This window comes from Pelecanus crispus, chromosome 15 (genome assembly GCF_030463565.1).
Source record: "Pelecanus crispus isolate bPelCri1 chromosome 15, bPelCri1.pri, whole genome shotgun sequence".
NCBI lineage: Eukaryota > Metazoa > Chordata > Aves > Pelecaniformes > Pelecanidae > Pelecanus > Pelecanus crispus.
In genome coordinates this window covers 4,683,392-4,708,338 of record NC_134657.1, presented here as the reverse complement: position 1 = coordinate 4,708,338, position 24,947 = coordinate 4,683,392, and the positions used below count along the sequence as shown (strand labels likewise).

General features: G+C 45.1%; 2 protein-coding genes across 4 annotated transcripts; one reads left to right on the top strand and one right to left on the bottom strand.

The window, feature by feature from the left end:
* Positions 1-1,355: 1,355 nt before the first annotated feature.
* On the top strand, positions 1,356-8,767 carry TARDBP (TAR DNA binding protein). 3 transcript variants are annotated; one of them, XR_012831645.1, is made up of 7 exons: positions 1,356-1,399; positions 1,814-2,066; positions 2,842-3,005; positions 4,086-4,226; positions 4,933-5,103; positions 5,486-6,073; positions 6,560-8,767. XR_012831645.1 is itself a non-coding variant. In XM_075721494.1 (6 exons), the coding sequence occupies exons 2-6, from the start codon at positions 1,829-1,831 to the stop codon at positions 6,014-6,016; spliced, it is 1,245 nt and encodes a 414-aa protein (XP_075577609.1). In that variant the 5' UTR covers positions 1,356-1,399; positions 1,814-1,828; the 3' UTR covers positions 6,017-8,767. The 3 variants fall into 3 exon arrangements, 1 of the variants encoding a protein (XP_075577609.1); XR_012831644.1 differs by having other exon boundaries at positions 6,528-8,767; XM_075721494.1 differs by having other exon boundaries at positions 5,486-8,767.
* Positions 8,768-9,920: 1,153 nt separating this feature from the next.
* MASP2 (MBL associated serine protease 2) lies at positions 9,921-24,681 on the bottom strand. The gene is given in 11 exon segments (XM_075721727.1): positions 9,921-10,264; positions 11,708-11,782; positions 13,067-13,126; positions 14,209-14,249; positions 14,251-14,338; positions 14,872-15,033; positions 15,606-15,768; positions 18,781-18,797; positions 22,566-22,697; positions 22,948-23,125; positions 24,523-24,681. Coding segments are annotated over 11 exon segments (1,419 nt in total).
* Positions 24,682-24,947: the final 266 nt, after the last annotated feature.

The following is a 24,947-nucleotide window of genomic DNA, read 5'->3' as shown; positions in this document are numbered from 1 at the left end:
GGCATGTTGGATCAACCCTTCCTACCAAGTGCAGAATGATGCTGTTCAAGTGGCAACGTGCCTCAGCCAGTATCGCTCATTCATGTCTCCCGGCAAGAGGGTTTGCCCCCTGCACTAACGTTACAGATAACCTGAAGTGCAGGCGCTTCCAGGCTGATGCTCAGATACTACAGTGATCCCCATACTCAGTATCTCTAATGTTACCGTGTTATGGTGAAAAAGGGACCTTGAAGTGCATGTGGTGTCTCCTCCTGCCCAACTGAAAGAGCTCTCAGTATGCCCAAGATCATTCCCGGCAGACTTCTCTCTAGTGATGGAGACCCCTCGCCTTCCCTGAATAAACTGCTTCATTGGTTAGGACTTATTAGACTGAGCGTGGGGGTTTTGGTGGTTTTCTTGTGTGTTTGTTTTTAACCTGAAGTCTTTTTTTTTTTTTTTTTGGCTACAAATTACGTACGCTCATCCCCTTGCCTTTCTGGTAGCGGAGATGGGAAAGAGAGGGATTGCCGCCTGTTGCTAAGACCCTTTTCGCACACCGGGAAGTCTCCGTTTCCCGCACGCTCCTCGGCTCCCTCATCAGACGCTTCCCAGGGACGCCTGCCCCGGGGAGCGGCCCCGGGCTCCGCCGGCGCGGCCGATGCCCGCGCAAAGCCCGGCGGCCCCGCTCCCGCCAGAGCGGGGCCTGGCCGCCCGCCCTCGCTCCCCCGCCGGTGCGGCCCCGGGGTCCCTTACCGGGCACCGCCTTTACCGCGGGCGACGGCAGCTACCGGGCCAGCGGGCCCTTACGCCGCCCGCGGCCTTGCGCGCTGGCGAGACCCGCCTGAGTGCGGGCCGCTCGGCCCCACGCGGGGTCCTGCGGGCTGGGGCTCCGCCGTTACCGCCGTCAACTACCGCGAGCAGCCGCCCCCCCTCCCTGGCCCGCGGGGCGGCCTTACGGGGGGGAACCCCGGCCCCCCTCCCCGGAGCGACCCGGCCCGCACGCAGGGCCCGCGCCGCCGCCGTCCCTTCCCGGCAGCTCCCGCGCTCGCAGCGCGCTTCGCGCAGGCGCGGGCAGGGCCGCACCACCGGCCCCGCCGCAGGGGGGGAGCGGGGCAGGGAGCGGGCCTCTCGCCGCCCGCTGCCGCCGCCGCCAGCCCCGTCCCGGGAACAGCGCCCACGGCTCCGGGCGGGCACGGCCGGCGCGTCGCCGGAGAGCGGCCGGGGCCCACGCGCTCGCCGCGGGCGGACGCGCGCCGCTGCACGCCCTCCCCGCCGCTGGCAGTGGTTCGCTCCGCGGCCCGGCCCGGCCTCTGAGGGGGGCCGCGGCCGCCATTTTGTGCGGCGCCAGCGGAGGGCAGCGGGCCTGTGCGCGGCGGAGGCGGCGAGGGTGTCCCGGAGGCGCCGCTCCCTTCCCTGGCCGGTGAGCGGGGCGCGGCGGGAGCGCTCGGGGCCCGCTCGGGCCGGGGCCGCCGGCGATGGCGGGAGCGGCGGGGCGGGCCGCGCCCGGCGGTCGCGGGTTTGGGCGGGCCCGGGCGGGCGGTGGGGCCGAGGGAGGCTGTTCCCCGCAACCCGGCCCCGGCCCCGCTGGGAGAGGCTGCGGCGGCCGTCGCTGTCGGCCCCTCCGCAGGCTGCGGGCCGAGGCGTCGGTCCGTGTGTCTGTCGGCACGGCAGGGCGCGAGGCCTTAACGCCAATGAATGGCGCGTGTCGGTGTGGCCCGGGGGGGAGTGAATGCAGCTGGGCTCCCGCCTCGGGGCTGCAAGGGTGAAAAGCAAATGAAGGAAAACAAGGGGATGGCTTACGCCCGCTCCCCCCCCCCCCCGTCCTGTGCTTCAGTAACCTCCAGCAAAGATGTCGGAGTATATCCGGGTGACGGAGGACGAGAACGATGAGCCCATCGAGATCCCCTCGGAGGACGACGGCACCGTGCTGCTGTCCACCGTCACTGCCCAGTTCCCCGGGGCATGCGGGCTGCGCTACAGGAACCCGGTGTCGCAGTGCATGAGGGGCGTCCGGCTGGTGGAAGGCATTCTGCACGCGCCGGAAGCCGGATGGGGAAACCTGGTCTATGTTGTTAATTATCCCAAAGGTTTGACTTCGTTCCTTCAGCTTTTTTGTACGAGCTCGCTTTTTCTCAGTCAAGAGGTCCATGTGAGTCACTGCTACTTTGATATGGCTACAGTATTGCTGTTGAACCCTCTCATTTACAGAAGTTCAGCGATTTTATTCGTGTATCTGTCCTGCAGAGTAGATGTGACCCCCCTGAGTTCTCAGATGTGCAGTAAGATGTTTAACTCTCTACCCATACAAGCACTTTCATGACAAAGTCTTGCATTATCCTTGGAGGGTTTACAGCCTTATATGGACCTTCAAAGACCGTGGTGTAACGGGGTCTCTGTGTACTCGCAGATGCTTCTGCTCAAGCCATGGTCAGAGGTACCATTTAAAACAAATGAACAAATGCTCCGGAAAAGAGGAGCCTGACCACCTCCCTACCCCCCCAAAAAAAGGGAAGGAAGTAAACTGCTAATCAAGTGTTCTTGTTAAAAATACCTGCTTTCTCCACTTCCTTATTCGACTGTGAACGTTACTGAATAATACTTCAGTAAACTAACACAAAACTAACTCAGTCAAATTGCGTTTTGGAGGAGGACTTAAGTGTCGACTGTTCTTTCTTCTCTCCTTATACTTGCAGACAGTTGGGTATGGGTTATAATAAGAAGCTCCCAGCAGCTGGCATGTGTTCTTCTGTAGTCTGTACTTTTTCTCATCGTAGTCTATGATTTTTATACCATGCGGTTCATAATCAGTGGAAGCCGTTTCCAGAGTTGAGGATGATGTCTAATGTACTTCTTTATATTCAGATAATAAGAGAAAAATGGATGAAACAGATGCATCGTCAGCCGTGAAAGTGAAACGAGCAGTACAGAAGACTTCGGATTTAATAGTCTTGGGTCTTCCCTGGAAAACCACTGAACAAGACCTAAAGGAATATTTCAGTACATTTGGAGAAGTTCTGATGGTGCAGGTAAAATCCTTTTGCAGCCCAAGTAACGAGGGACATTGGGTAGAAATCAGTCTTCTGACAAAGCCAGTAGAGACAAACGGAGCCGCATAAACTCCGAGCTGAGACCTGAAGCTGTGCATCTCTGTTCCTAGGGTGCATTTTGTCCCATGAGCTTTGTAGCTGTGGGCTTATGTAGGTACAGACGGTCAGGGATATCTGGGAGCGATAATTCATGTTTAAAGGGTACAGTGTTTTTAAGAGCTTGTTAATTTATATTACTAATTGTTGCAGCTGAATATGTGTTTATGTGCATGTGTTAAGGAATTAAGAGACTGCTGGGACAGGAGTGTTTACAAGACCGATAAACTCTGAAACGGAACTTTACTAAATTCATTCAGTAACAGCACGCTTCATACTAGCGGTTACTTCTGTATCATCACGGCCTCCGCCAGACCGTTTGTGACGCATGTATCCCGCATCAGCGGGGTGCACGTGGTACCGCGGACCTGGTGCCGCTTGGTTAGCGTGGATGCCTGGGACCTCAATGGCCTGAGCTGCCAAGGTGGCGCGGCCAGGCGTGAGGGCTCTCTGATGGCAGGAGTCAGAAGACAAACCTGCTTCAGTTTTCGTCTGTCTTCATGCGTGATGTTGTTATCCTCCCAGAAGGCGGATTGCACCGGATCCTGATACTCTTGGCTCTTTCCTTCCCTTCTGTTACTTGTGTGCTTCCTGTGCGCAGCTGCACGGGTTTGCCCCTTTGGTGGTCACATTGCGTACACAGCTGGTCTGGCTGTGCCATCATGATGTTACAAAATATTTATATCCCATTTTTGGTTGTGCTTGGGCTCGAGGCAAGCTAATAATTTTAATTTGTGGGTGTCACAGGCCCCTGCTTTGACTATATAATGTTATGGTAATTTTTGTAAGAAAAGGTAGGCCTATACAGTGAGATAATCAAAACTTTTTGTATACTTTTTCTGATGACCTTAATATCAAGCTTGATACAGGAGATGACTGGTAAATACCCTGTCAGTAAGTCACAAATACAGGTGTGCATTGTTTCTGTGATCTTTTTAAAAGTCTGCTTTTTTTTTGTCTTAGGTTAAGAAGGATATTAAAACTGGCCACTCAAAAGGTTTTGGTTTTGTTCGGTTTACGGATTATGAAACCCAGGTGAAAGTAATGTCTCAGCGGCACATGATAGATGGAAGATGGTGTGACTGTAAACTTCCCAATTCTAAGGTACTTCCATATTTATTGCTAGTTTTATTTTTACCAGACGCTCGAAGTGCACTTTTTTAGCAACTGTGTTAGGTGAGCAGATGAATAGATTAATAATCCACTCTTGGCTGTGGCTTTTCAGTCCGTGAATGGACAGGACAAATGAGAGCAAGGAAGGAAAAGAGGGAGGAGGTGGGTGAGCAGGAAGTGAGCAGGAAGCGTTGGGAAAACAGCTAGTTACATGGGGGAATTAAGTACAGATGGAAATCTGAAAAGAATGTGTTTTAATGTCCAGCAGTACCTGCTTAACTTGTCTGCTGTGTGAATAAATGGAGAATACAGCAGGCGGAATAACTAACCTAGGGAAGATCAGAATGAGTCTTTGAATTCAAAACTGTCTGTTCTTCCTGTCTGTTATCTATGCAGTTATTACCAAAAAAAAGCATCCTTCTGCAGTGGCCTTGTCCCTGCTCTTGTGTATTGCTCCCGTCTTCATTTTCTTGTGGCTCTTATCCATCTGCACGAAGGCGTAGGCATGTTTCTGAACAGAACTTTTTAAGTCTTTAACTTGCAATCTCAAACTTTCTTGATCTTCAGTCCTCAGAACAGCCTAGACTAAAAGGGGCCTTTATTGTAATGTAACGTGGTTCTCAAGCATAGCTGTGATTTTTTTTGTTTGTTTGGGTTTTTTTTTGTTTCAACTGTTTTTCTCTTCAATTCTTTCCAGCAAAGTCCTGACGAACCTTTGCGTAGCAGGAAAGTGTTCGTTGGGCGCTGCACTGAGGACATGACGGCAGATGAACTCCGACAGTTCTTTGCCCAGTACGGAGAAGTGGTAGATGTCTTCATTCCTAAACCCTTCCGAGCTTTTGCTTTTGTTACATTTGCAGATGATCAGGTACATCAAGTGTTTTAACTTCATGTTTACGCTGCCTATGTTTCAGTAGCTTGATAAAGTATTATTTCTGGAAGTACACATGGAATACTTTCTTGTCCACTGTCTTGAGAATTCCAGTTGTATTAGCTTGCTTTGATTTATTGAATTGTCTACGGTTACGCTTTTCAGATGCTGTTGTACAGATGGGTTTTTATACTGTGGTTAGCGTAGTAGTGAATGCGAAGATAAACACTTCAAATTGGATTAAGTATATGCATGTGTTTCCTTTGCAGGTTAAATATCTGCTCAGAATCGTGCGGGTTTTTTTGTCTTGTACTAGTAACACTTTTAAAAAAAAAAAAAAAATCTAACATACATTTAATCAATCCCTTATTTCTTATAGGTTGCCCAGTCTCTTTGCGGAGAGGACTTGATCATTAAAGGAATCAGCGTACATATATCCAATGCTGAACCTAAGCACAATAGCAATAGACAGTTAGAGAGAGGTGGAAGATTCGGTGGTAATCCGGGAGGCTTTGGGAATCAAGGGGGGTTTGGCAACAGCAGAGGAGGTGGGGGGGGACTGGGTAACAACCAGGGCAGTAACATGGGCGGAGGCATGAACTTCGGAGCCTTTAGCATCAACCCTGCCATGATGGCAGCAGCACAGGCAGCCCTGCAGAGCAGCTGGGGCATGATGGGCATGCTGGCTAGTCAGCAGAACCAGTCGGGGCCCTCGGGAAACAACCAGCCTCAAGGCAACATGCAGCGGGAGCAGAACCAGGGCTTTAGCTCAGGAAATAACTCCTACGGCGGGTCCAACTCGGGGGCAGCGATAGGCTGGGGTTCGGCCTCAAACACGGGCTCCAGCAGTGGGTTTAACGGAGGCTTTGGTTCAAGCATGGATTCCAAATCGTCGGGCTGGGGAATGTAGACGCAGTGGGCTCTGATACTGACTCTATGGTGGGAAATCAAATTTTTCTAACTCATGGTAAGTATACTGTAAATTACATATATACTAAAATTTTCCAAATCAGTTTGTTCAGTGTGCAGTATATTCAGCAGTATTTTTGACATTTTTCTTTTTTTAAAAAAAAAAAAAAAAGGAAAAAGAAAAGAAAGGTAAAAGGAATTTTGTAAGTTTTGTTACATATCTTGTTGGAATACTGAATGTTTGGAAGTGGACTGCTGTTTGCCTGATAGGTAAACTAACACTACAATCGATAGGAAAGGTTTCTCCTGTAATACTTTACCCCTCGTTTCCTGGCTACCTGAATTCTTTGCATGTTCAAAATGGAAACCATTGGTCAGAAACAGCATTCTCTCCCTCCTGTCTTTAATTTGATCCCACCATAAGACTCTCCAAGTGCCCCAGTTGGAGAACACAGTGTCGTTTTTGTTTCGTGTTTTTTTTTTTTTAACACTGTCTCCCCTCCATACTAAAGTACAATATGAAGGCTTCATTTAATCTCTGCAGTTCATCTCATTTCAAATGTGTATGGAAGAAGCACTTCATTGAAAGCAGTGCTGTAAATATTCTGCCTTAGGAATACTTCTGTCTACATGCTTTCTCATCCAAGAATACTTCATCACACCGCACATGCTGCGTCTTAGACGGTGGGTGTTCCATTTTTATCCGCTACTCTTTATTTCATGGAGTCGTATCAACGCTATGAACGCAAGGCTGTGAGATGGAACCAGAAGGCTGTTTGAACTTTTGAAACCTTGTGTGGGATTGATGGTGGTGCCGAGGCATGAGAGGGCTGGTTGTGCGAGATAAAGGAGAGAGCGCATGCAGAGACCTGGTGGTGCATTATGGGATTTTATTTTACTTGGCGAGATGTCTCTCAATCCTGTGGCTTTGGTGAGAGTGTGCGGAGAGCAATGATAGCAAATAAAGTACGAGTGTTTATTGCATTCAAAGGACATCCATATGTGGAAGACTAAGTGGGTTTTATACCTAGTTAATCAATTAGTTGAATGTGTTATGTGAAATGAATATTTGTATTTTTTTTCCCTTATGTCAACTGCTGTGAATGCTGTATGGTGTGTGGTTTTTTTTTTTCTGTTAATGATCTGTAAGTGTGGTAATGTGAATTGAAGATGATGGGGTTTGTGAGGAGAACATTGAGCTTGTGGTGTGCTTTGCAGTAGCTCTTGTAGCAGAGATCACTAGCGAGCTCAGTGTGCCTCTCCCAGGTGGACGTTCCACTGTCTGTAAGATATCCATAAGAATGCTGTTTGCTGCAGTTTCGTGTTTGGATGCCTTTTATAAGATTTGTCACTGTAGGAAATTCTTAAATAAAACTGATTTAAGTAATATGTGTCTTTGTTTTGCAGCCCTGAATGCAAAGAATTCATAGCAGTTAATTAATTTTACCCTTTTGAGATGAACTTCTGTAAAGCTTTTTTGCAGTAATTCGGTTTGTTTCAGATAAGCATGCTCTAAAAGTTGACAAGTCAAACGGAGCCACCGCTCATCACGTGTCGGTACCTGACACCCAACTTTAATCCACTGTATTTTTGCACTGCTCAATGATACGTATATATCTAAAATCCAGTGCCCACACGTTTGGGTGTCCGCACCTAGAATGGTAAGCAGTTCCCTCCAGATTGCATCTGTACCAAGGAACGTTACTTACTTATTCTTCTAGGAGTTGGAGTTCCTCAGCAGCAGTGGGTTGGGGGAGACAAACACTGTCAGGATGTGTTTCTGTCCACAGCATCTCCGGTGGGGATGTATGTTTTTAGCTTGTTTTCGGGCCGGTCCCCTCATGGGCAGTAGGCTTCTGCAACACTTTCAGCCCAGAAGACCAGTCACAGGAAAGACTTTGCAGATGAATGAGGCATGAGTAAATGTACATAGACTTTGACAGAAGTCTTAATCTGAAAAACTAAGTTTATTACAGGTGCGAAAGTGTCAACTAAGAGGCAGCTTCTTAACAAGAGCAGGATGTTTCAGCAGAAACTGGTGGAAGATTATTTCCACTGGTGGTAGGAGTTGAGGAGTTGTTTAATCTACATGCGCTTGAAACCCACTGAAGGTTGAGCCATATTTTTTATACACCATACTACTATGCTGTAGCTATGAATGGTCTGAATATGGCTATTTACAGAGTTTTTAACCTATTTAACTTTTCAAGTTATATCTTCATTACTGCGTATTATATTGAGGCTTGTGAATAGAAGACCATCGAACTAGTGGAGAAAACTGCACTACTGGTAGTTTTCCACTTGCAGTATTAAAAACCCAGCTGGGTCTCAATGTACATCTTAAAGGGTTTAAGGAGGGGTTCTAAACACTCAGGCTGAAAAGTAATCCCACACTTCTGTTGTTCATATCCCACTACAAAAAGTTGCTTAGATTTTTTTTTTTCCTGCACCTAAGTCAGAATAATCTCCAAACTCTGTACCATCTGTGAATTTTGCATTTTAGCACTTGCACTATTACCAGCTACTTCTGCTGAGTAACACTTATAAATGGTATTCTTGGACCTCCAAAGACTAACTGTGACCCCCCTGCAAGGAACTTCATGGTAAGTTTTTGTAATTAGCATGGCTTTAATTTTGTTTAAGTTGTCCAGGTTTAGGTTTTAACAGGGTGGTTGGCAGCATTGAGTAGTCTTTGCTAATAATTTTAGCCTTCCTTCACCCTCAAACAAAATCCCTGAAAATTTTAGAATAATTTTCAAGTTTCAGTAGTATTTTCTAACTGCTTTGCATACTCTAGTGTTTATAAGTGAGTAAATAAACTACTATTGAAAACATACTGAAGTGTTTGGAGTCTTGTTTTTTTAAAGAGATTTCAGTTACATTATTCTAGAAAGTGAAATACTAATGATAGAATGTGAGATGTGAGAAAGAGGAAGTTTATATAAGGGCATATAGCTTGTAGTCAAAACAGGTTTTTAGTAACACTGCTTCTAATTTGTTCTGAGAAAGTGGCAGCTGAACATGTATGGAAATTATAAATCCGAATGTCAAAGCTTATTCTTCATAAAACTATGTATTTGCACAGTATTTGCAACTGACAGCAGGAACTTCTTTAAGGCAAGGGCTGTAGAGCTGTCCCTGCGCTGCCTGCAGCAGATACCTACAGAGCTACTTTGAAGCGCACAGCATCGCACATAAATGCCCCCCGCGTACAGCCGGTACTGCTGGGATTCTTCAACTACCAGCATACACGAGGGAGCAGCGTAAGGTACCTTCATGCTCCGCAGGCTTTCATGGGACGTGTGTTCATTCAAAAGCTGCAGTCTTGCAAGAATCCACAGCGCTATTTAAAAGAAAACAAAACATAACTTCATTAAGTGCAGGGTAATGCCTTCTTTAGGCAGGTGGCAATTTTGTGAAACTAAAGGTATTTTAACAGCTGCTGGGACAGAAAACAAATTAATATTGTGTTTGAATAATCCATGTTTTAGTTTTGGGTTTTTTTTTAACAGAACTGCTAAGCCAAATAACCATACAGGATTTAGTGTTGTTTTCTAAGTATTTAAATACTCTAGCTATTAATGTAATTAAGTAATAGCTGGTAGGAATTACAAATAAAAGTCTTCCAAGAGTTATTTAAATTAATGCTTTCAATCCAAGGGATGTAACTGGTGCCTCCTGTGTAGACCCCGTAATGCCCAGGAAGTGCGCAGGCTGAACGCCAGGACGCAATGCCAACGCTAACCCGGCCGCTGGCCCAAGTGTCCCAGAGCACCAGTGGTCCTCAGCTGCCCCCCTCGGCTCCAGCACGCAGCGGGCTTTCTGTTACCCAAAGGGTTTAGTTGCCATGAAATGGTTTATTTGCGTACACGTCTGCGCATTCTTTCTGGCTGATGACAACCAACTCAGCATGCAGCAGCAGAACAGAGAGCTCCTCGTCTTGGTTCTACCTGATCATTTGTTCTCATTTGAAATCTATCTGCTTTTCCTGGTAAACAAATGGGTGCGATACTGGTGCTAATTGAGACTTTATGCTCCAGTCTAACCAAGGCAATATCATTGTCAAAGGTGACAAGATCACTTTTATAACCTTCATGAATATAATTTTTTTTTTCTGCCCAGGCTTCTTCATAGCAAAATGAGCGCTTGCACAAAATCCCCAATTTAATCCTCAAAGCTGAGGGGTTTCTTTGATCAACTACAACATCAGCAGCTCTTAGAAGCCAGTTGTCACACAAAGGTGAGCCACCTCCTCAGCAGTGAACAGCACTTGCCAGGGAAATGCTCCAGGCTTGGCTCTCCTTCCTCCGCGTACACGCTCCACAGTTCCGCTTCTCCGTGTTCCACAAACTGCAAAGCAATGAATGCAGCAATAAATGTTAAAGATTTTAAGATTTGGACGCTGAATTATTATGCTTGTATGGATTAAATTAAGTTAATGATTCTAAATGTAATTCCTAGATTGTTTTGGAATGGTAAAATGGCTTGCAAATGAATATTTGATTTAGAGTACCATTTTCATTAGTCAGTACTACATACAGCCTTTGGAAAAGTTCCGTAATCAGGAGAGACAGTTTTGCTTAGGAATTTGGCCATAGAGAAGTAAGTGTATTTGTTCCAAATGTAGATTAAGGTAATTGGAATATATGGATATTCTAATCTAGAAGATAAGAGGAACAATTATGCTTTTACATCGTAAAATGTTTCTCCCAAAACTCAGTCTTGAGTAATTTTACAGAGTAACTAATTCAGCAGTTCAAGCATTAGAAAAAAAACAAAACCAAAACAAAAACCAAACCAAACCCCAACCCCGTACTCTGCAATAAGGGCATTCCGTAGCATTTTCCCTCACAAATACTTCTGGAGTGTGGTTCAATTTTCCTGTCAGAAACAATGCCAAGCAATTTAAAAGCAGCAACAATTTAGTGATTTATGAAACTGCATTCTCCAAAAGAGAGCTGGAATAAACCGAAGGTTCAGCTTTTTACTCTCTTCAAGGGGAACCGAACGGAGTTTCTGGCATTAATCTGCAATGCTAGCAGCACTAGGGAGCCTCAGGCCAAACCAAAGCATGTTAAAATAGTAAACAATTTAACAGATAAATGTAAGGTCAATATTACTAACTCCAGGGAGTGCCAGTCACACTGTGCGGTGATCGTAACATTTTAAATTTTGTTATTGTTCCCCCCATTGAACAGCAATTGTAGCACTTGCCGTTTTGAATATCAGAGTAACATAAAGGTGGTAATCTGATTTTTAAAATGAACATGCTACAATGAGGTGGTTCTGCCTCATCAACTTAAAGGCACTAGAAGAAAATCTAAGCAAGCCATGCTATTATACCTGCTACTTAACTCTTTATATAAACAATGGAATAGCTTAGCTGAGGAACTTGCTAACAGCCCAGCAGCTGTAGTGTGCTGCGGGCTGGGATTTAGGAACATGCGTCACAGAAGGAGCTCAGCCCCTTCATTAGAGGAAACGTTCTGCGGTTCCCGCTCAGGTGCGCGTAAGTACGTGCATTACTTCAAAGCAAGCTGCGTCCTTCAGCATCGACCTGCGTACAATCTGCCTCCCTGTCTCTGTAACAAAAGCGTGACCGCAGACCAGCAACAGTCAGTACTAGCCGAGAGCTTGGTAATAATTTTGCAACAACTGCTAATTCCAGCTGGTTTGTACATTCACACAGTACCTGGTTCACAGACAGGAGGGGTTATTTCTCCCTTGGAGTTCTTCCAGCACCCATCATCACTGCATATGTATTTACCTGCATCTCACAGAGACAACAAAAATAAGAACAAGTGAACAGAACAGCTGGGCGTTGTCTTAAAGCCACAAAGAAGTGACACTACAGGCATCGTTAGGTCTACTCTGAGTTTACTGCAGGCTCTTGAGAAGGTGACTCTGCACCAGGTACCCCCCTCTGCCGATTCTCAGGGTCTAATACTATTAAAGGCCACTAATGGGGAATGGTAAGAATGCGCTAAGCTCCCAGCTGTTACCGAATTAAGCCTACCTGGGGTACCTTTCAGCACGCTTAGGGCCACGTCCTTACAAATGCAAATACTACTTCCCAAAGTTAACAGCCTTTGTATTGTGTTTCAGAAAGGTTTTGCTGACCTTTACAGGCACCTCTGTGCAAGTCAGGGGTATTCACTCTGCACACCACCAGAACCAAGAGCCACTCTTCATCTGATGTTTAGGACCTACCCTTTCATTTAGCCTTCATGGTGCGGAAGGGGGCTTCACAGCGATACTGAACTTCAGCACTGTAGGTGGTCTTCTCAGGCCCCGTAGTGTATGTAACCGCACCACTGCCGTGTCCGCAGGCTGACCACAGCCAACAACTAAAGCAGTTCAAAACCACATTTTTAAAAAAAGAAAAGCTAGTGCACTGAAAAAGTCAGCCTGATCAAGCAGCATTCAACTGTGATCTTCAGGGAATGGTACAAGGCCTCTTCACTCCAGATAACAGAAACAGAAATACTGGCCAAGGTTCTGCGCTCACAGCTGCAGGCAGGCAGACATTAGTAACACCATGGTTGAGTACCGGGAGCTGGAAAGGTTTTGGCATTTGTTCTGGCATTTCCTCAGAAAATTTACATGCCCATCCATTAGATTAAGTTGTGACTGTGCAAGACTCGGGCTGCACACCACATACACAGGAAACCGACACATGTATTCATGAATGCAGACTAATTAAACTGTACTGGTACTGTAAGAGTACAGGTAATATATTTTTCTCCTATGATGATGATGCTTTTTCTAGCTACATAAAACTGTTGTGAGATTGTACTCTATTTCAAAGGACGCTACTACACTTTTTTTTTTTTTTAAATAACCATCAGTGCTGTTTAGAGATTTTAAAGAATGGCAGAAATTGAAACCTCTTCCAACTTACAAATACAAAATCCACTTTGACAAGAAATGAAATAGTTACCAAGCAGAAGAAAATATTTCTCATACTGCAACATCTATCATTGTCTTTACAAACCCCAATGTTTTAATTATAAATATTTACACACAAATTTTCAAATCTGTGAATATTTGCACTTTGCCATCGGTTTGTTCCAAGAAGTATCCTTTTGACATTCCGCTACAAAAGCCTTCACAACATTTTAATTCCCCAAGAAGTATGAGTAGAAATAAAAGGTCAAATTAATTCCACATCAAACAGGGTTAATTACAGAAAAAAAAATCAGTTGCACATTTATTTGCTCATTCATAAGAGAAAAAACAATAACTAGATTTTTATTTGCTTAAAATGTCTTTACTAAATATACTGCTTTGCTGCACTACTTTCAGAGTGGGAAAAGGTAAGTAGTTCTTATACCATCATCATATATATCTAAATGTGGGTGCTAATAAAGGCCACAGTGGATGGCTGTGAACGTGAGGGAGGGTTACCCTTTCCGGAATCTGGAGGCTAACTTGCATTTATCCTGTAGCAGTTCCACCACTGACACCTGCCTTGTCACCAGCAACGATGGCACACAACGCTGTCAGTGCATTCCAAGGACAACAGGGAATACAGCCTTCATTTATCTATTTCCATATGCACCCAGCTTTCCTACCGTTTGCAGTTCAACATGAACCCTCACATCAGTCTGGTTAATCTGGGTTTCTACACAAACAGTATGCGGTAAATGTGCACAACTATCAAACCAGACAGACTGTAACCTAACTGTTGAGGTAAGCCTGTGCTGTTCTAAAACACAATCACCTAACTGTAATTTTAAAATTTTGCTGTAAGCATACATGGACTAGAGTGTCTTCCGAAACCGCCTGCTGGGAAGCAGGAAAGAACTAAGTCTGAAATGCAGCATTCAGCAGGAATTACCAAGTATTCCAGTTTTAACTTCCCTGGGGAGATGTAGTAACAAATGAAAGAACATTAAAAATTCTCGCTACGCTGATCTTGTGAAATCTTTTGTAAAATCATTCTTTTCTTCCAGCATAATTACAAGCAAATCTCTAAGCAGCAGTGTTCAAAGAGCATCAGCACGGGCATACTTACACACAGGCACACACAGAAAGATAATTCTTTGGGAAGGATGTCAAAGAAAGGACAATTGCTAACAAATTCAGTGTACTGAATGCACCTAAGAACGTGAGCAACAGACATTGTTAATGAGAAAAGGCACCTACATGTTTAATCCCTGAGCAATTAAGTCCAACAGGGCTGACGGCGCCATGGTTCACCCCCTTCAAGTAGCACTTACCCGATGTCGCAGGAGCGCGCAGTGGTCCCCCAGAACGTGCGGCGCTTGCACTGGTGCGATGTGACCATGCGGTGGTGCTTCAGGACTGGGACACGGCGAACCTGCCGAGCAGCAGAAACCCCAATATTGCCCTTAAGAGCACATTTGCTACTTACTGCTAAAGGCTCTCAGGGGAAAACCCACCCTTTCCCTACAGTTTCACTCACATGGACACAGATCTACAATTACTGCGAACAAAAGGAAAAACTGTGACTGACCCTGATGCTCTCACATCAAAGATGTGCAGCGACCTGCATGGAGCCAGGCCACACTGACAGGATTAGCCCAGTACGACTGCTGCCTAAACACGCCCCTCGTAACTCTTCACAAGCTGGGAGAATTGGTCCCTAAAATAAAATCATACGCCTGGACTGGTGGTGAACTGTAAGATCAGCTGGAATTCCGAAGTTCTCTTAAAACGTTACTTCAGAAGTAAACTACTTAGCAGCTACACTGTTTAATAGGCACACCACTGAAAACTAAGCATAAACCCACTGTTTCAAAGCACCACTATTTGGTCGCTATTCAGGCCTTTCCAGAATGAAGTTATGGGAATAGTTTGGACTTGAGAACTAAGCAAAGGTCTCCTCCCCACCTGTTGCCACGTATTTCATCTTCCACCCAGCGTGTGCTCCTGAGATACCAGTTATGAAAGTAATATTCACAACACTAACCTGTGTCTCAATTTTTGCAGGCAAAGACTTTCCACAGAATGGGCCAAATTGCTTTATGGGTGTTTTAACCCAAAAAGAATGAGAGAAGGCAAACCAACTGTCTTTACTCCTTTCCCCATGAGGCGTATGGAAGAACAAACTGATTTTAACACAATGACTCCCTGAACTTGAATGGTCCTTTCTTGCAAAGTTTAAAAAAACTAGGCAGGTGGTTAGAGTGATGGCTCATCACTCTGGTAACTCAGAGAGTGCCTTTTCTCCAAGCATCCGAAGTGCTATGGAATTCCTGGGAAGCGATCACTGGGTCCGTTTTATAGAAAAGCAAACTGAATGCAAAAGATTTAACTGACTCCCCTGGCATCACTGATCTGCGACAAGGGCAGAGGTTGTGAGGAAATCTATGAAGTCATCACACATACCTGTGCTTGGTTTTGGTGAATTTCCCAAAAGAGGAAGGTGTTGAAAGAAGAAAAAAAAAAAAAAACCAGCAAAACTGAAGGGACAAGAAGAAGAAACTTGAGAGATACACGGAGATGAAACTGTAAATTAACGTGGCAAGACACAGGCTGAAAATGATGCAGTAGAAGAACGGGGCCTGTCTCACAAAACCCATGACGAAATGCAATAAACCTCACCTCACCTTAAGGACATCACAGGCACAACACTCCTGGGTGTGTCTCCACATTAAAGGTTTCCATGAATTCCAGCACGATCAGGAAGCCATCTTCTACCTGGATACTGTAGCTGCAGGAGCTGAGCGGGGGATAACGCGTTGGATAGTCAGGGCTGGTGATTTCTCCCATTCTTTCAGTAAAATCCTGACAGTGGGATAGGGAAAAAAAAACAACACAAAATGATGATCACAGTCAGTTCAGCCATACTGGGTAAAGGTAGCGGATCCTTTTCTACACTAGTCTATTGCTTTGAGAAAGTTTCAGAGCCACTTGGGTAACTACCTATGAAATGAAGCTAGTCTCACGCATTTCACCAGCAGGCATTTGTCACTGTTGAGAAAATTGCCCTCTCTCTCACTGCTGTGGTAGGGCCAGGGCACGAGCATTATCCAGCACTCCCACCTCAGAAGTGGTGCAGGGAAGGACACCAGGAAAGCACTGCTTAGACAGTCACAGGGCTGGAGGTCAGAAATAAGTGTGATAACTGGAAGCTCGTCAGAAACAATCCGAGGTGTTAAATTTGCAGCTTGTCTGCTGCACCAGAGTGTGTAGAGTGGTAGGATAGCTATCAGCTCCTCAATTCCAGAAGCCTCTGAATGCAGCTCTTTCTTTTTAATGCCTTTGTTGCCAGACATTTAGAATGTAATTGTATTCTCTGAGCAGAACCAGCTGTGCCTGTTGCCGACACAATTGGAGCCACAAACGCTCCCTGCTGAAGAGAAGCAAGAAGGAACAGCCACAAGTGCCCCGAGGATCTCTGCTTGTTGACAGCATCTGATCACTGTGAAGTGGTGCTTTGATCAGCTGGGAACAAAGGCTTTATGATGTGCTGCAAAAGCTGTATGAGCAATCCTTTAATTGATGAGGAATGCTGGACTGGCTGATAACACCGGCATATTTTTGCACCACTGAGACACTGAATTAATTGTAAGAGGGAAATTGTTTGACTTTGAATCGCATCCTCAAACACACCATGCTAACCTCCACCAACAAAAATGCCATTATCCAGTCATTAATTACAGACTGTCATCTAAAATAGACCATACAGTTTAAGGTTGTTGTTTTAATGGAAGGAGACCAAGTTGTGAATGAGAAAATGAACATTATTGTCCCTTAACTAACCATGGACTTCATTAGCCAAGATTCTAAGCTCCTTTTACTTCAGAGAATGAAACCTGCTTCCACCCTATACCTATGCAACAGCCCTACTTGCTGCTACAGGAAGTATTCAGATACAAGCGCTTACTTGGAACAGGGTAAAAGTATAATCTTTTTGTTTTGTTTGTGTGGCTCTTAGCACAACTACAATACAAGTAATGATGCACGTATGTACCAAGTGTTTCTTTTAACACAAGCTGTAAATTTAGAACAATCTTTCTCTGTCCATCTTCCCAGAAAGTTATGAGGAGCTGCTTTTATTTGACATAAACCTATCCATCACCGCAGTGACTGAGCATCTGTGTGTGCTCTACTCTGAATTCATTGTCCTAGGTTTTCTAACACAGCTGATGAATACACAGAGTAAAACAGATAATAAATACCTAGAAATGCCTATTCTGTTAAAACTGAGCACTCTCCTAATTTTTAAATCCTGTTTGAAATGCCTCTCTTGGTCCAAAGAAGCAGAGAAAGCTTGACTAATTCACCTGGAGGTTCTGGCTGCCCCTGAATCTAGCCTAACAGCACACTGCTTTGCACCAGCAGAAATCCGTTGAGCTACAATGGGAATTAAATTTTTTCCCTTCATGCTATACTTGTAGAGGATTATCAGCAAGAGGGTTTTTTCCTTAATTGTTATTACCTCATTCTTCCCAGCTAAATGCACGTTTCTGTAATTCCACTGACTGTGCCTCAAACTACAGAAACATTTGATGGCTATGTAAGAATAAAGCATGATTTCCAGCACACTCTCCTGAGATGCTGCAGGTGCCGCTTACAATACTGCCAGTGACACAGAGTTCACTGCCTCTCCCCAGGCTTTAAGGTCCCACTATAACGCTTCCTTCCGCCTGCTGCAAGCCCAGGTTAAGAAACACCCCAAAACCTACTTGATATGCAGCTTTAGCAGTACACTGCTCACAGCCATGTAAGTGCAAAAAAATCTGCTTCTTTTAAAAAGTGAAATTTCCTCATGCTGCTATTATCTGTCCCAGCTTACAGCCCCTACAGGAGTAGTCTGGAGGCAATTATAGGGAGAGATAGGAATGAAAATATTAAATCCTTGGGTGTGAAAAAAGACTCAGAGTGAATTCTTACCCTAAGCATACAAGCCACAATATAATGGGTACTATCTTTACACCCTAACTCCCTACTGAAATCATTAGGAAGCTAGAATCTCAGATCTTCTGCTAGTTCTGCATCAGAATCCTTTCCTATTACCTACAAAACCATTCTTCCCCTGGCACAGGATCTACTGTGTAAAGAAGGGATACTCACGATTGGTAAGGTTAAATTCTCTCTTACAACAATGGAGCTAGAAGGTAGCAACGCCTTGGCTTCTATTCACTGCAATGATCATGTCATCTTCCTTCCCCTGAAGTATGTTTAAAGGAATGTTATTAGACTAAAGCTCAGCATGAAAACACGTTAAGAGAGAAATGGTGGAGAAAAGACCACTGTGTGGTAACACACACACACACACATGTGCACACACACATATATGCATGTAGAGACAGAAAACCACTGCATATAACCAAACACTATAGTTTCTGAAAGCTGCTTACTTTCTCTAGCAATAAAAGGGGAAAAGGGACAAGTGATGAAATTAAAGGCCGAAATTGCAAAAACAGGATTAAGAAAGAGCATATACTTAATCTGTGCAACGTGCTGTCATATGAAATTTAAGGCAAACCTTTATATGCTAGTGCTGTAAGTTCAGCTTAAGCTAAGTAGCATACAGACAACACAGGATCTGTTGCACAGGATTACGCTTCTGTATGGGACTATACTTTAAAATAATCACTTGCTGAACTGTATCTTCCACTGAAGCATAAGATGCTGGCCAGTATCAAAGGCAGGAGACTGGACTCGAGAGATCCTTAGCCCAGATCCATTCTAGCAGTGCATATTCCAGAATTGCTCTGAGCTGCCCAGGTGCTAGTTGAAAGGCTCTTCAGGGCAGAAATTGCTCTGTGTTCTTGTAGCAAAAAACAGCACCACACCTCTGCACAGAGCTGGCATTCCCATACACTGTTGTAGTACAAATAAGAACAGTGCCCCATTAATACCCTAGTAATTCAGAAAACTGGCCTTCACCTTGTTTTGAAGGACTAAAGGAGGAGAAAGATAGAGACTAATAGTTCTTCATGTTTCATTTCATCTGTCTCCTTTAAACTCAGCTTCCTAATTTTGATGTGAGATTTTCATAATACAGTTTGGAAAAATGTGAGTTATTACCAATAAACTCTCTTGACTCGTGCTCAGTTGAGTAGCCAAAACTAGCTGACCCAACAGAAGATACTCTGCTAGTCCAAGGCAATTTGCAGCTTGAAGATGAAAAGGCTTAGACTGGACCTTACTTTTCTCCTAATATCTCCTGGATGTGGCTGCTGGGAGTTCCCTTTGTCACGGCAGTATTTTCTTCCATAAGTCTGCAAGCAAGAAAGTCATAAACTAGCCAGTGCGAGAGGGATCAAATAATTTTTTAACATCTGCCAGCAGAAATGCTGTCCCTTGACTTCTCAGTCCAAGCTTTAGAGCTGTCCAGAGAGTGCTCAATTATGCTTAGGCCATATTTTTATTAGCATCACAGTGAGCTGTTTGCCAGAGGCTCCAACTCTGAAAAATTACCCCCTCAAAACTTGCAAGTCCATTGTCACTGGCTCATTAGGTCTCCAATGAAAGGTGGGTCATAAATTGTATCACCGAGCCATGACAAAATTTCAAAATGCTTCGATCACAATTCACTGTGACCATGAAACAGCTTCTGAACAAGATTAAATACAGCAGAAGTAAGCCTTGGTAACTGCTTGCACAGCCACTCTACGCCCAAATCAGTTCTCTGCAGCATCTACCTTCTACAACGCTGTGCATCTTCCCAGTAAGTCAAGACAGTGATGTTACCTCTCATTTTGCAGATGGATGTTCAAAGCTGGTATCGAGTGACTTGCCCAAGATAACACAGAAGTCTGCAAATGCAGTGACCTGAAATGAGTCAAGCATCTCATCTAATGTCTCATCCCTCCCATGCTCACTTGGAAAAGAGTTCCTCCCCTGTTTACTCCAGGCACTAAAGAGCAGAGATGGGGTTGGAAAAACTGAGCCTCACAAATTACGATTAAAAGCAACTCCTGCTAAATTGCAGAAATAAGGAAACGCTGGTCGACTTAATGCTCCTTAATCCCTCAAACTTTTTAAACAAAGCATTGTTTTATCTTCAGCAGTTCACCTACAGCTGCTCAGCTCTGACTTGCTAACCTCTTATAATAATCATCACATTTCCTTCACAGAGCTGGGGAGCTCTAGTCACTGACAGGTACGGAGAACAGAATTTTTCCAACATGTTTCACGAAGATGGTCCCTGCCCAAAAAGGGTACAGTCTAAAAGGACAACAATTGGATATTAATATGGAGCAGTGAGAGGCGCTGTGAGGGACTGAGACCGTATCAATCAATGCCCCAAGCAACTGCGCTGAAGAACAGTATTCCTCGTGTTACATCTGTTGTGGGGAGGGCACTGTTGCCTTCCCTTGCATGAAGGCAAGACACGTAAGCTGCCCTGGTGACATTTATATTACTTTACCAAACTCCTGGAACTCTGAGGTTTTGCTCACCAGAACACATTTCAGCCATAAGGCTAGGTTCCTAATGGGAGATACAGCCAGAGTCACAAAATTTGGATTAAAAGAAAAAAATTTCAAACCTTTCCAAAGAGCAAATGGGCTCTGAACATAAGTAGTTTCATTCTACAAGTCTGCGTGCAGACAAGAGCATATCTCAAAGGAACATTAGGGAACAAACGTGTAGTTCTGGTCTAGTTCCAGTTAAAGAACTATGGAAGGTCAAGCAACAAGAGCTGGACAAGAAATTCAGGAGTCTTCAGGTAGCTGTGATGCTCAGGGGCCTTTCACAATGGCTTCTGTCTTATCAGCTCCTGCCTTATCTACCTTCTTCTCTCCACAGTGACACATGGGAAATGCAAGAAAATGAATGCCCCAGAGGCTGCCATCAGCTTTCAACAAGGAACAGCCTCTTTATTGTCTGCAGGAGGCAGGTCTGAAAGGCAAGGAACCACAACATACAAGTCACAGAGCAAGAGAAGCCTGCAGCCCCCCGGGCGGACTGCACCAGGCAGGTCAGGAGGGAGGGCAAACCAGCTCTTCCCAGCACATCTGTCTCCATCTCTGCCTAAGCGAGGAGAAGCTTAATTATCTCACGCTGGAAAATAAAGGAGAAAAAAAGAGCCTGTCAATATCAGCCTGCTCAGATTTTTTGCCCAAAAATCAAACGGGCAGCTTTTGCCCTCATCTCATGAAGGTGATCCGCAGAGACCTCTGCTTTGCAGCCCAGCCCAGCAGCTGGAGGGGCTTCAGCACTTGCATCTAACAGCCTCTGAAATGGGAACAGGTTCCAGCACATCAGCTGCACCACAGTAATTCCTAACGCGCATGTCTCCACCCGTCAAGGTAGCCCAGCCCTTCAATATTGCTGCTAAGCTCCCTCTGCTAGCGTTATGTTCAAGGAGGGGGGCATAAGTGCGCACACATGAATGGTCAGCACAAAGCTGCTAGTCTGCTAGTTCACAGCTATTTGTTTTGCACCTTCACATCAAGACCAGGCACATGCTTGATAGTGTAAGCAGATCCATACGCTTGTGCTAAAAGCCATCACTTTAGGAAGGGGAGGTTGAATGAATAGGTCTGTTCCAACACATTGGAGATATGAGGAGTTTGAATCTTGAATCAGACCCAAGCACCCATGGCTGGAGAGGGTTTGTAACAGGTTGGAGTTGGGAAGTTAAATGCCAAGGTGGCCTTAAGCACTGGAAATTAGATCCAGTTCTGCATTTCAGCACTGGGGAGCTCAAATAAACTATCTTCCCACCTATGACAATATTTAGTGAGCAGTATGTGTGCTGGTTCTTTGCAGACAGGGTTCAGCTCCAGGTGGGCAAAGCTGCACCCACAAAGGATGAATCTGACACCACGTGTAGGCACACGTTTCACTGCAAAGTGAATCCTGAGGTGCTGATCACTGCGCTGATTCAGACAGACACTTTGCTGCCTGACAACACAACACATAAGCTTTCCCTAGTTGTGAACAGAGAAGCAGAGCCAGGCAGAAGTCAGCTAGGTAAACCTCACGCTGTACACCCTTCTAAACAAGAGATCTGTGCCTGGCCTTGTCTCCCATTAAATGAGTGGATCGTTGTATCTGGTACCAGTGATATATGGACTGTGCTGCTTCTTGGCCTGTGTCCTTCCAGGGAGAGTAAGCAAACTGTTTCTCCATTAGGTTTTGCAACTCGATTGTTAGTTTTTCCAAAACATCTACTAACTCGGGTCCAGAATACTTAGTATCTCAGTACCCAGGGAGCAAAATATACTCAGTTTTGCAAGGCTGGCAGCCACGAAGACTGAAAATGTCTGCAGTGGGCAGTGTAAGACAAGTTTCCTGCTTCTCCATTCAGTCTGTCTAAAACTGAACACAGGTGGATGCTGCCTAAAGAGTAATCAAAACCAACTACCAGTGCACTATCCTACTGCGACACAATATTTGCTGTCCCTAACGGCAGCAATTAGCCCACAGCCACTCTGCAAACCAGGGCCTCTGCTCACAGCCCTGACTAACCCCCTGTACCATCTTCCAGCTGCACCAGGCGCACAGGGAATACTGAAAACAACAACAAAAAACCACAGCTGTCATCTTGATGCTAGTTTCGGGACTGGATTTAAATGGATGTTTTAGGTAGGGAAGTATCTCCTGATCTCGCAAGAGCTCACCTGTGCATGTCCTCTTGTTTTCATGCAGTGTGTAGCCAATCCGACAGCTGCAATAGTAGCCCCCCACATAGTTGTGGCAGTGATGATTGCAGAGGGGTTCACCATCAAACAGCTGTTTGCACTCATCAATATCTAATGGGTGAAGCACAGAATTAGGCAACCAAGACCCTTCAACAACACTTCGTCTTGGTCTGAGCCACTCTATGTTTTGTGACGTTGGCTTGTTTGCCTTTGGTTGCTGTGGCCTTTTGCATTTGCCTCCGTACAATGAGACCGCCTTCTCCCACCTCACACCAGCAGCCACAGTCCATGAGAGCACAGGGAAGCACCAACCCCACCATACCTGTGTCTCTTTCACCTACAAGAGGGGCTGGTCTCTTACCTTCAGCAGCATAAAAGGCCTCAAAGCCTGTGAATGGTTTCTCATTGGAGTAGTCAGACCGAAACACTACCATGAGGTTGCTGTCAACAGAGATGTATGTCTTGTTGCCCGGAGCCTCCTCAGTGTCCGTACTATCCTTTCCACACAGCGTAGCCAAGGTCCTCCCACCAGAGCTCAGCTGCAAAATGGGCAGACAAATCTACCAGATGAGCACGTAGCTTTGCTCTTCCCAACCTGCTGCCATGGCTTGGAAAGCATGTGTTTAATGGTGTGAGAAAGGAGGCTTGGATGCTCTCAAAAGGTGCTTCTGGAGATCAGTCCAGATGCAGGGACAGATAAGGGAAGATTTCCCCTATTCTCTGTGACTTGAAGCCATAATTTTGTCTCTCTTCTTCCTTTCAGAGGCCCACACAGAGCTGTGATGCCAGCCTGGGCTACCAACACCATGCTTTGTTTATAATGTTCTTGTTAACTTGGCACTCTCAGTGACAATCAGATCTTGGTAAAGCCAGAGACAACTGGGGTAAAAAGGTTTGATACACTGACAAATTAAAATGTATAGTAAAAGGTGCCTTTAAACTAGTGACTCACTTGCTCTATGATTCACTTATTACAGTTCCAGCTCTTCATTTAGCTTGTGTTTTTAATACAAGAGAAATGTTCTGACACATGGGGTTCATGTGGTACATGGTAGTGATAAAGCTGTGTATTACAGACCTACCAGAAAGGAGTACTCTGTCCTGCCCAAAGGAAATTACATGGAGAACAACAGGGATTTGGGGAATGGGAGCAACTTGCCATATAAAAACATGGAAATGAGATCTTCCACAATGTGAACAAGGCTGCCTGATTTGGTTCCATCAGATTCAAAAGTACTGCTGATGCACCGGTTTTGCATACTCTGTGTGTATACAGCTCCCTCTTTAATGTATGAGGCCCATGCAAACAACAAAACGAGTGGAGAGGTAGCATGGCCTCAAATCAGCAACAGGGCCGCCTAGACTACAGCATGTTGCTAGCATGTGGAGTAAAACCTTTCAGGGACAGCGCTGAATCACCCAAACACTTCCCGAACACAGTATCTTTGTTTCTTTTCCTGAGGTTGTTTCTCACATTAGCTAGCAAACACACTATAGCAAGTGTTGCAACTGCACGTTTAGACAAGCTGACAGTATCTTGTTTAGACTATCGCTCACACTTTTATGGTCTCCCATTATACTCTGTGTAACACACTACTTGTTAATTCAAAACACACGCTGTAACTTCAGCAAAATGAAGCTCAAATGTTGTTTTGGGCAGAATTTCAAACCTTTTGCTTCACAAGAGGGGAACATCAGAATTTTCGGAGCACAAACAACTGAAGTTTCAGATGTTCCAACATGACAACCAGTTCCACTTCCTGGTCCTGTGGGCCTCAATAAACACATCATTGAGAAATCAGCTGAGCCCGAACTTTACTAGCACACTAGAAGCAAGTGCTTACAACAGTTATGGTGGCCCTGCATGTGTCCAGGATCACATATACACAGTTTTTAACAACTTAGCCTGCTACACGTCACCCTGCCCTACACATACCTTCACATAATCGTATTCACACAGGTAGGACAGCTCCAGGTTGAAATGCGTGAAGTAGATGCGGACAGAATACCCCTTGGGGACAGTAATATTCCAGATTCTCTCCTTATGATTTGGGTAGACATTTGGGAAGTTGGGGGACGTGATCCTCCCATACATTTTCTGCAGCACAATGCTGCTGCTTACTCCACTGTAAAGCATAGCTAGCAAGACAAACAACCTGTGTCAAAGGAACAGAGATTAACGGAGAAAGAGTGAGCATCAACTCAGATCATACCCCAAAAGCCACACATCCAACTTGCCAGTCTCGGTACCAAATCACAGATATCTCAGCAGTAGCCGAAATCTTCATGCCTGACACCCTTCTCACTTGACAATGGAAGAAACCGGGAGGTATCAGTGGAGTCATACCGTAGTAACAGCTA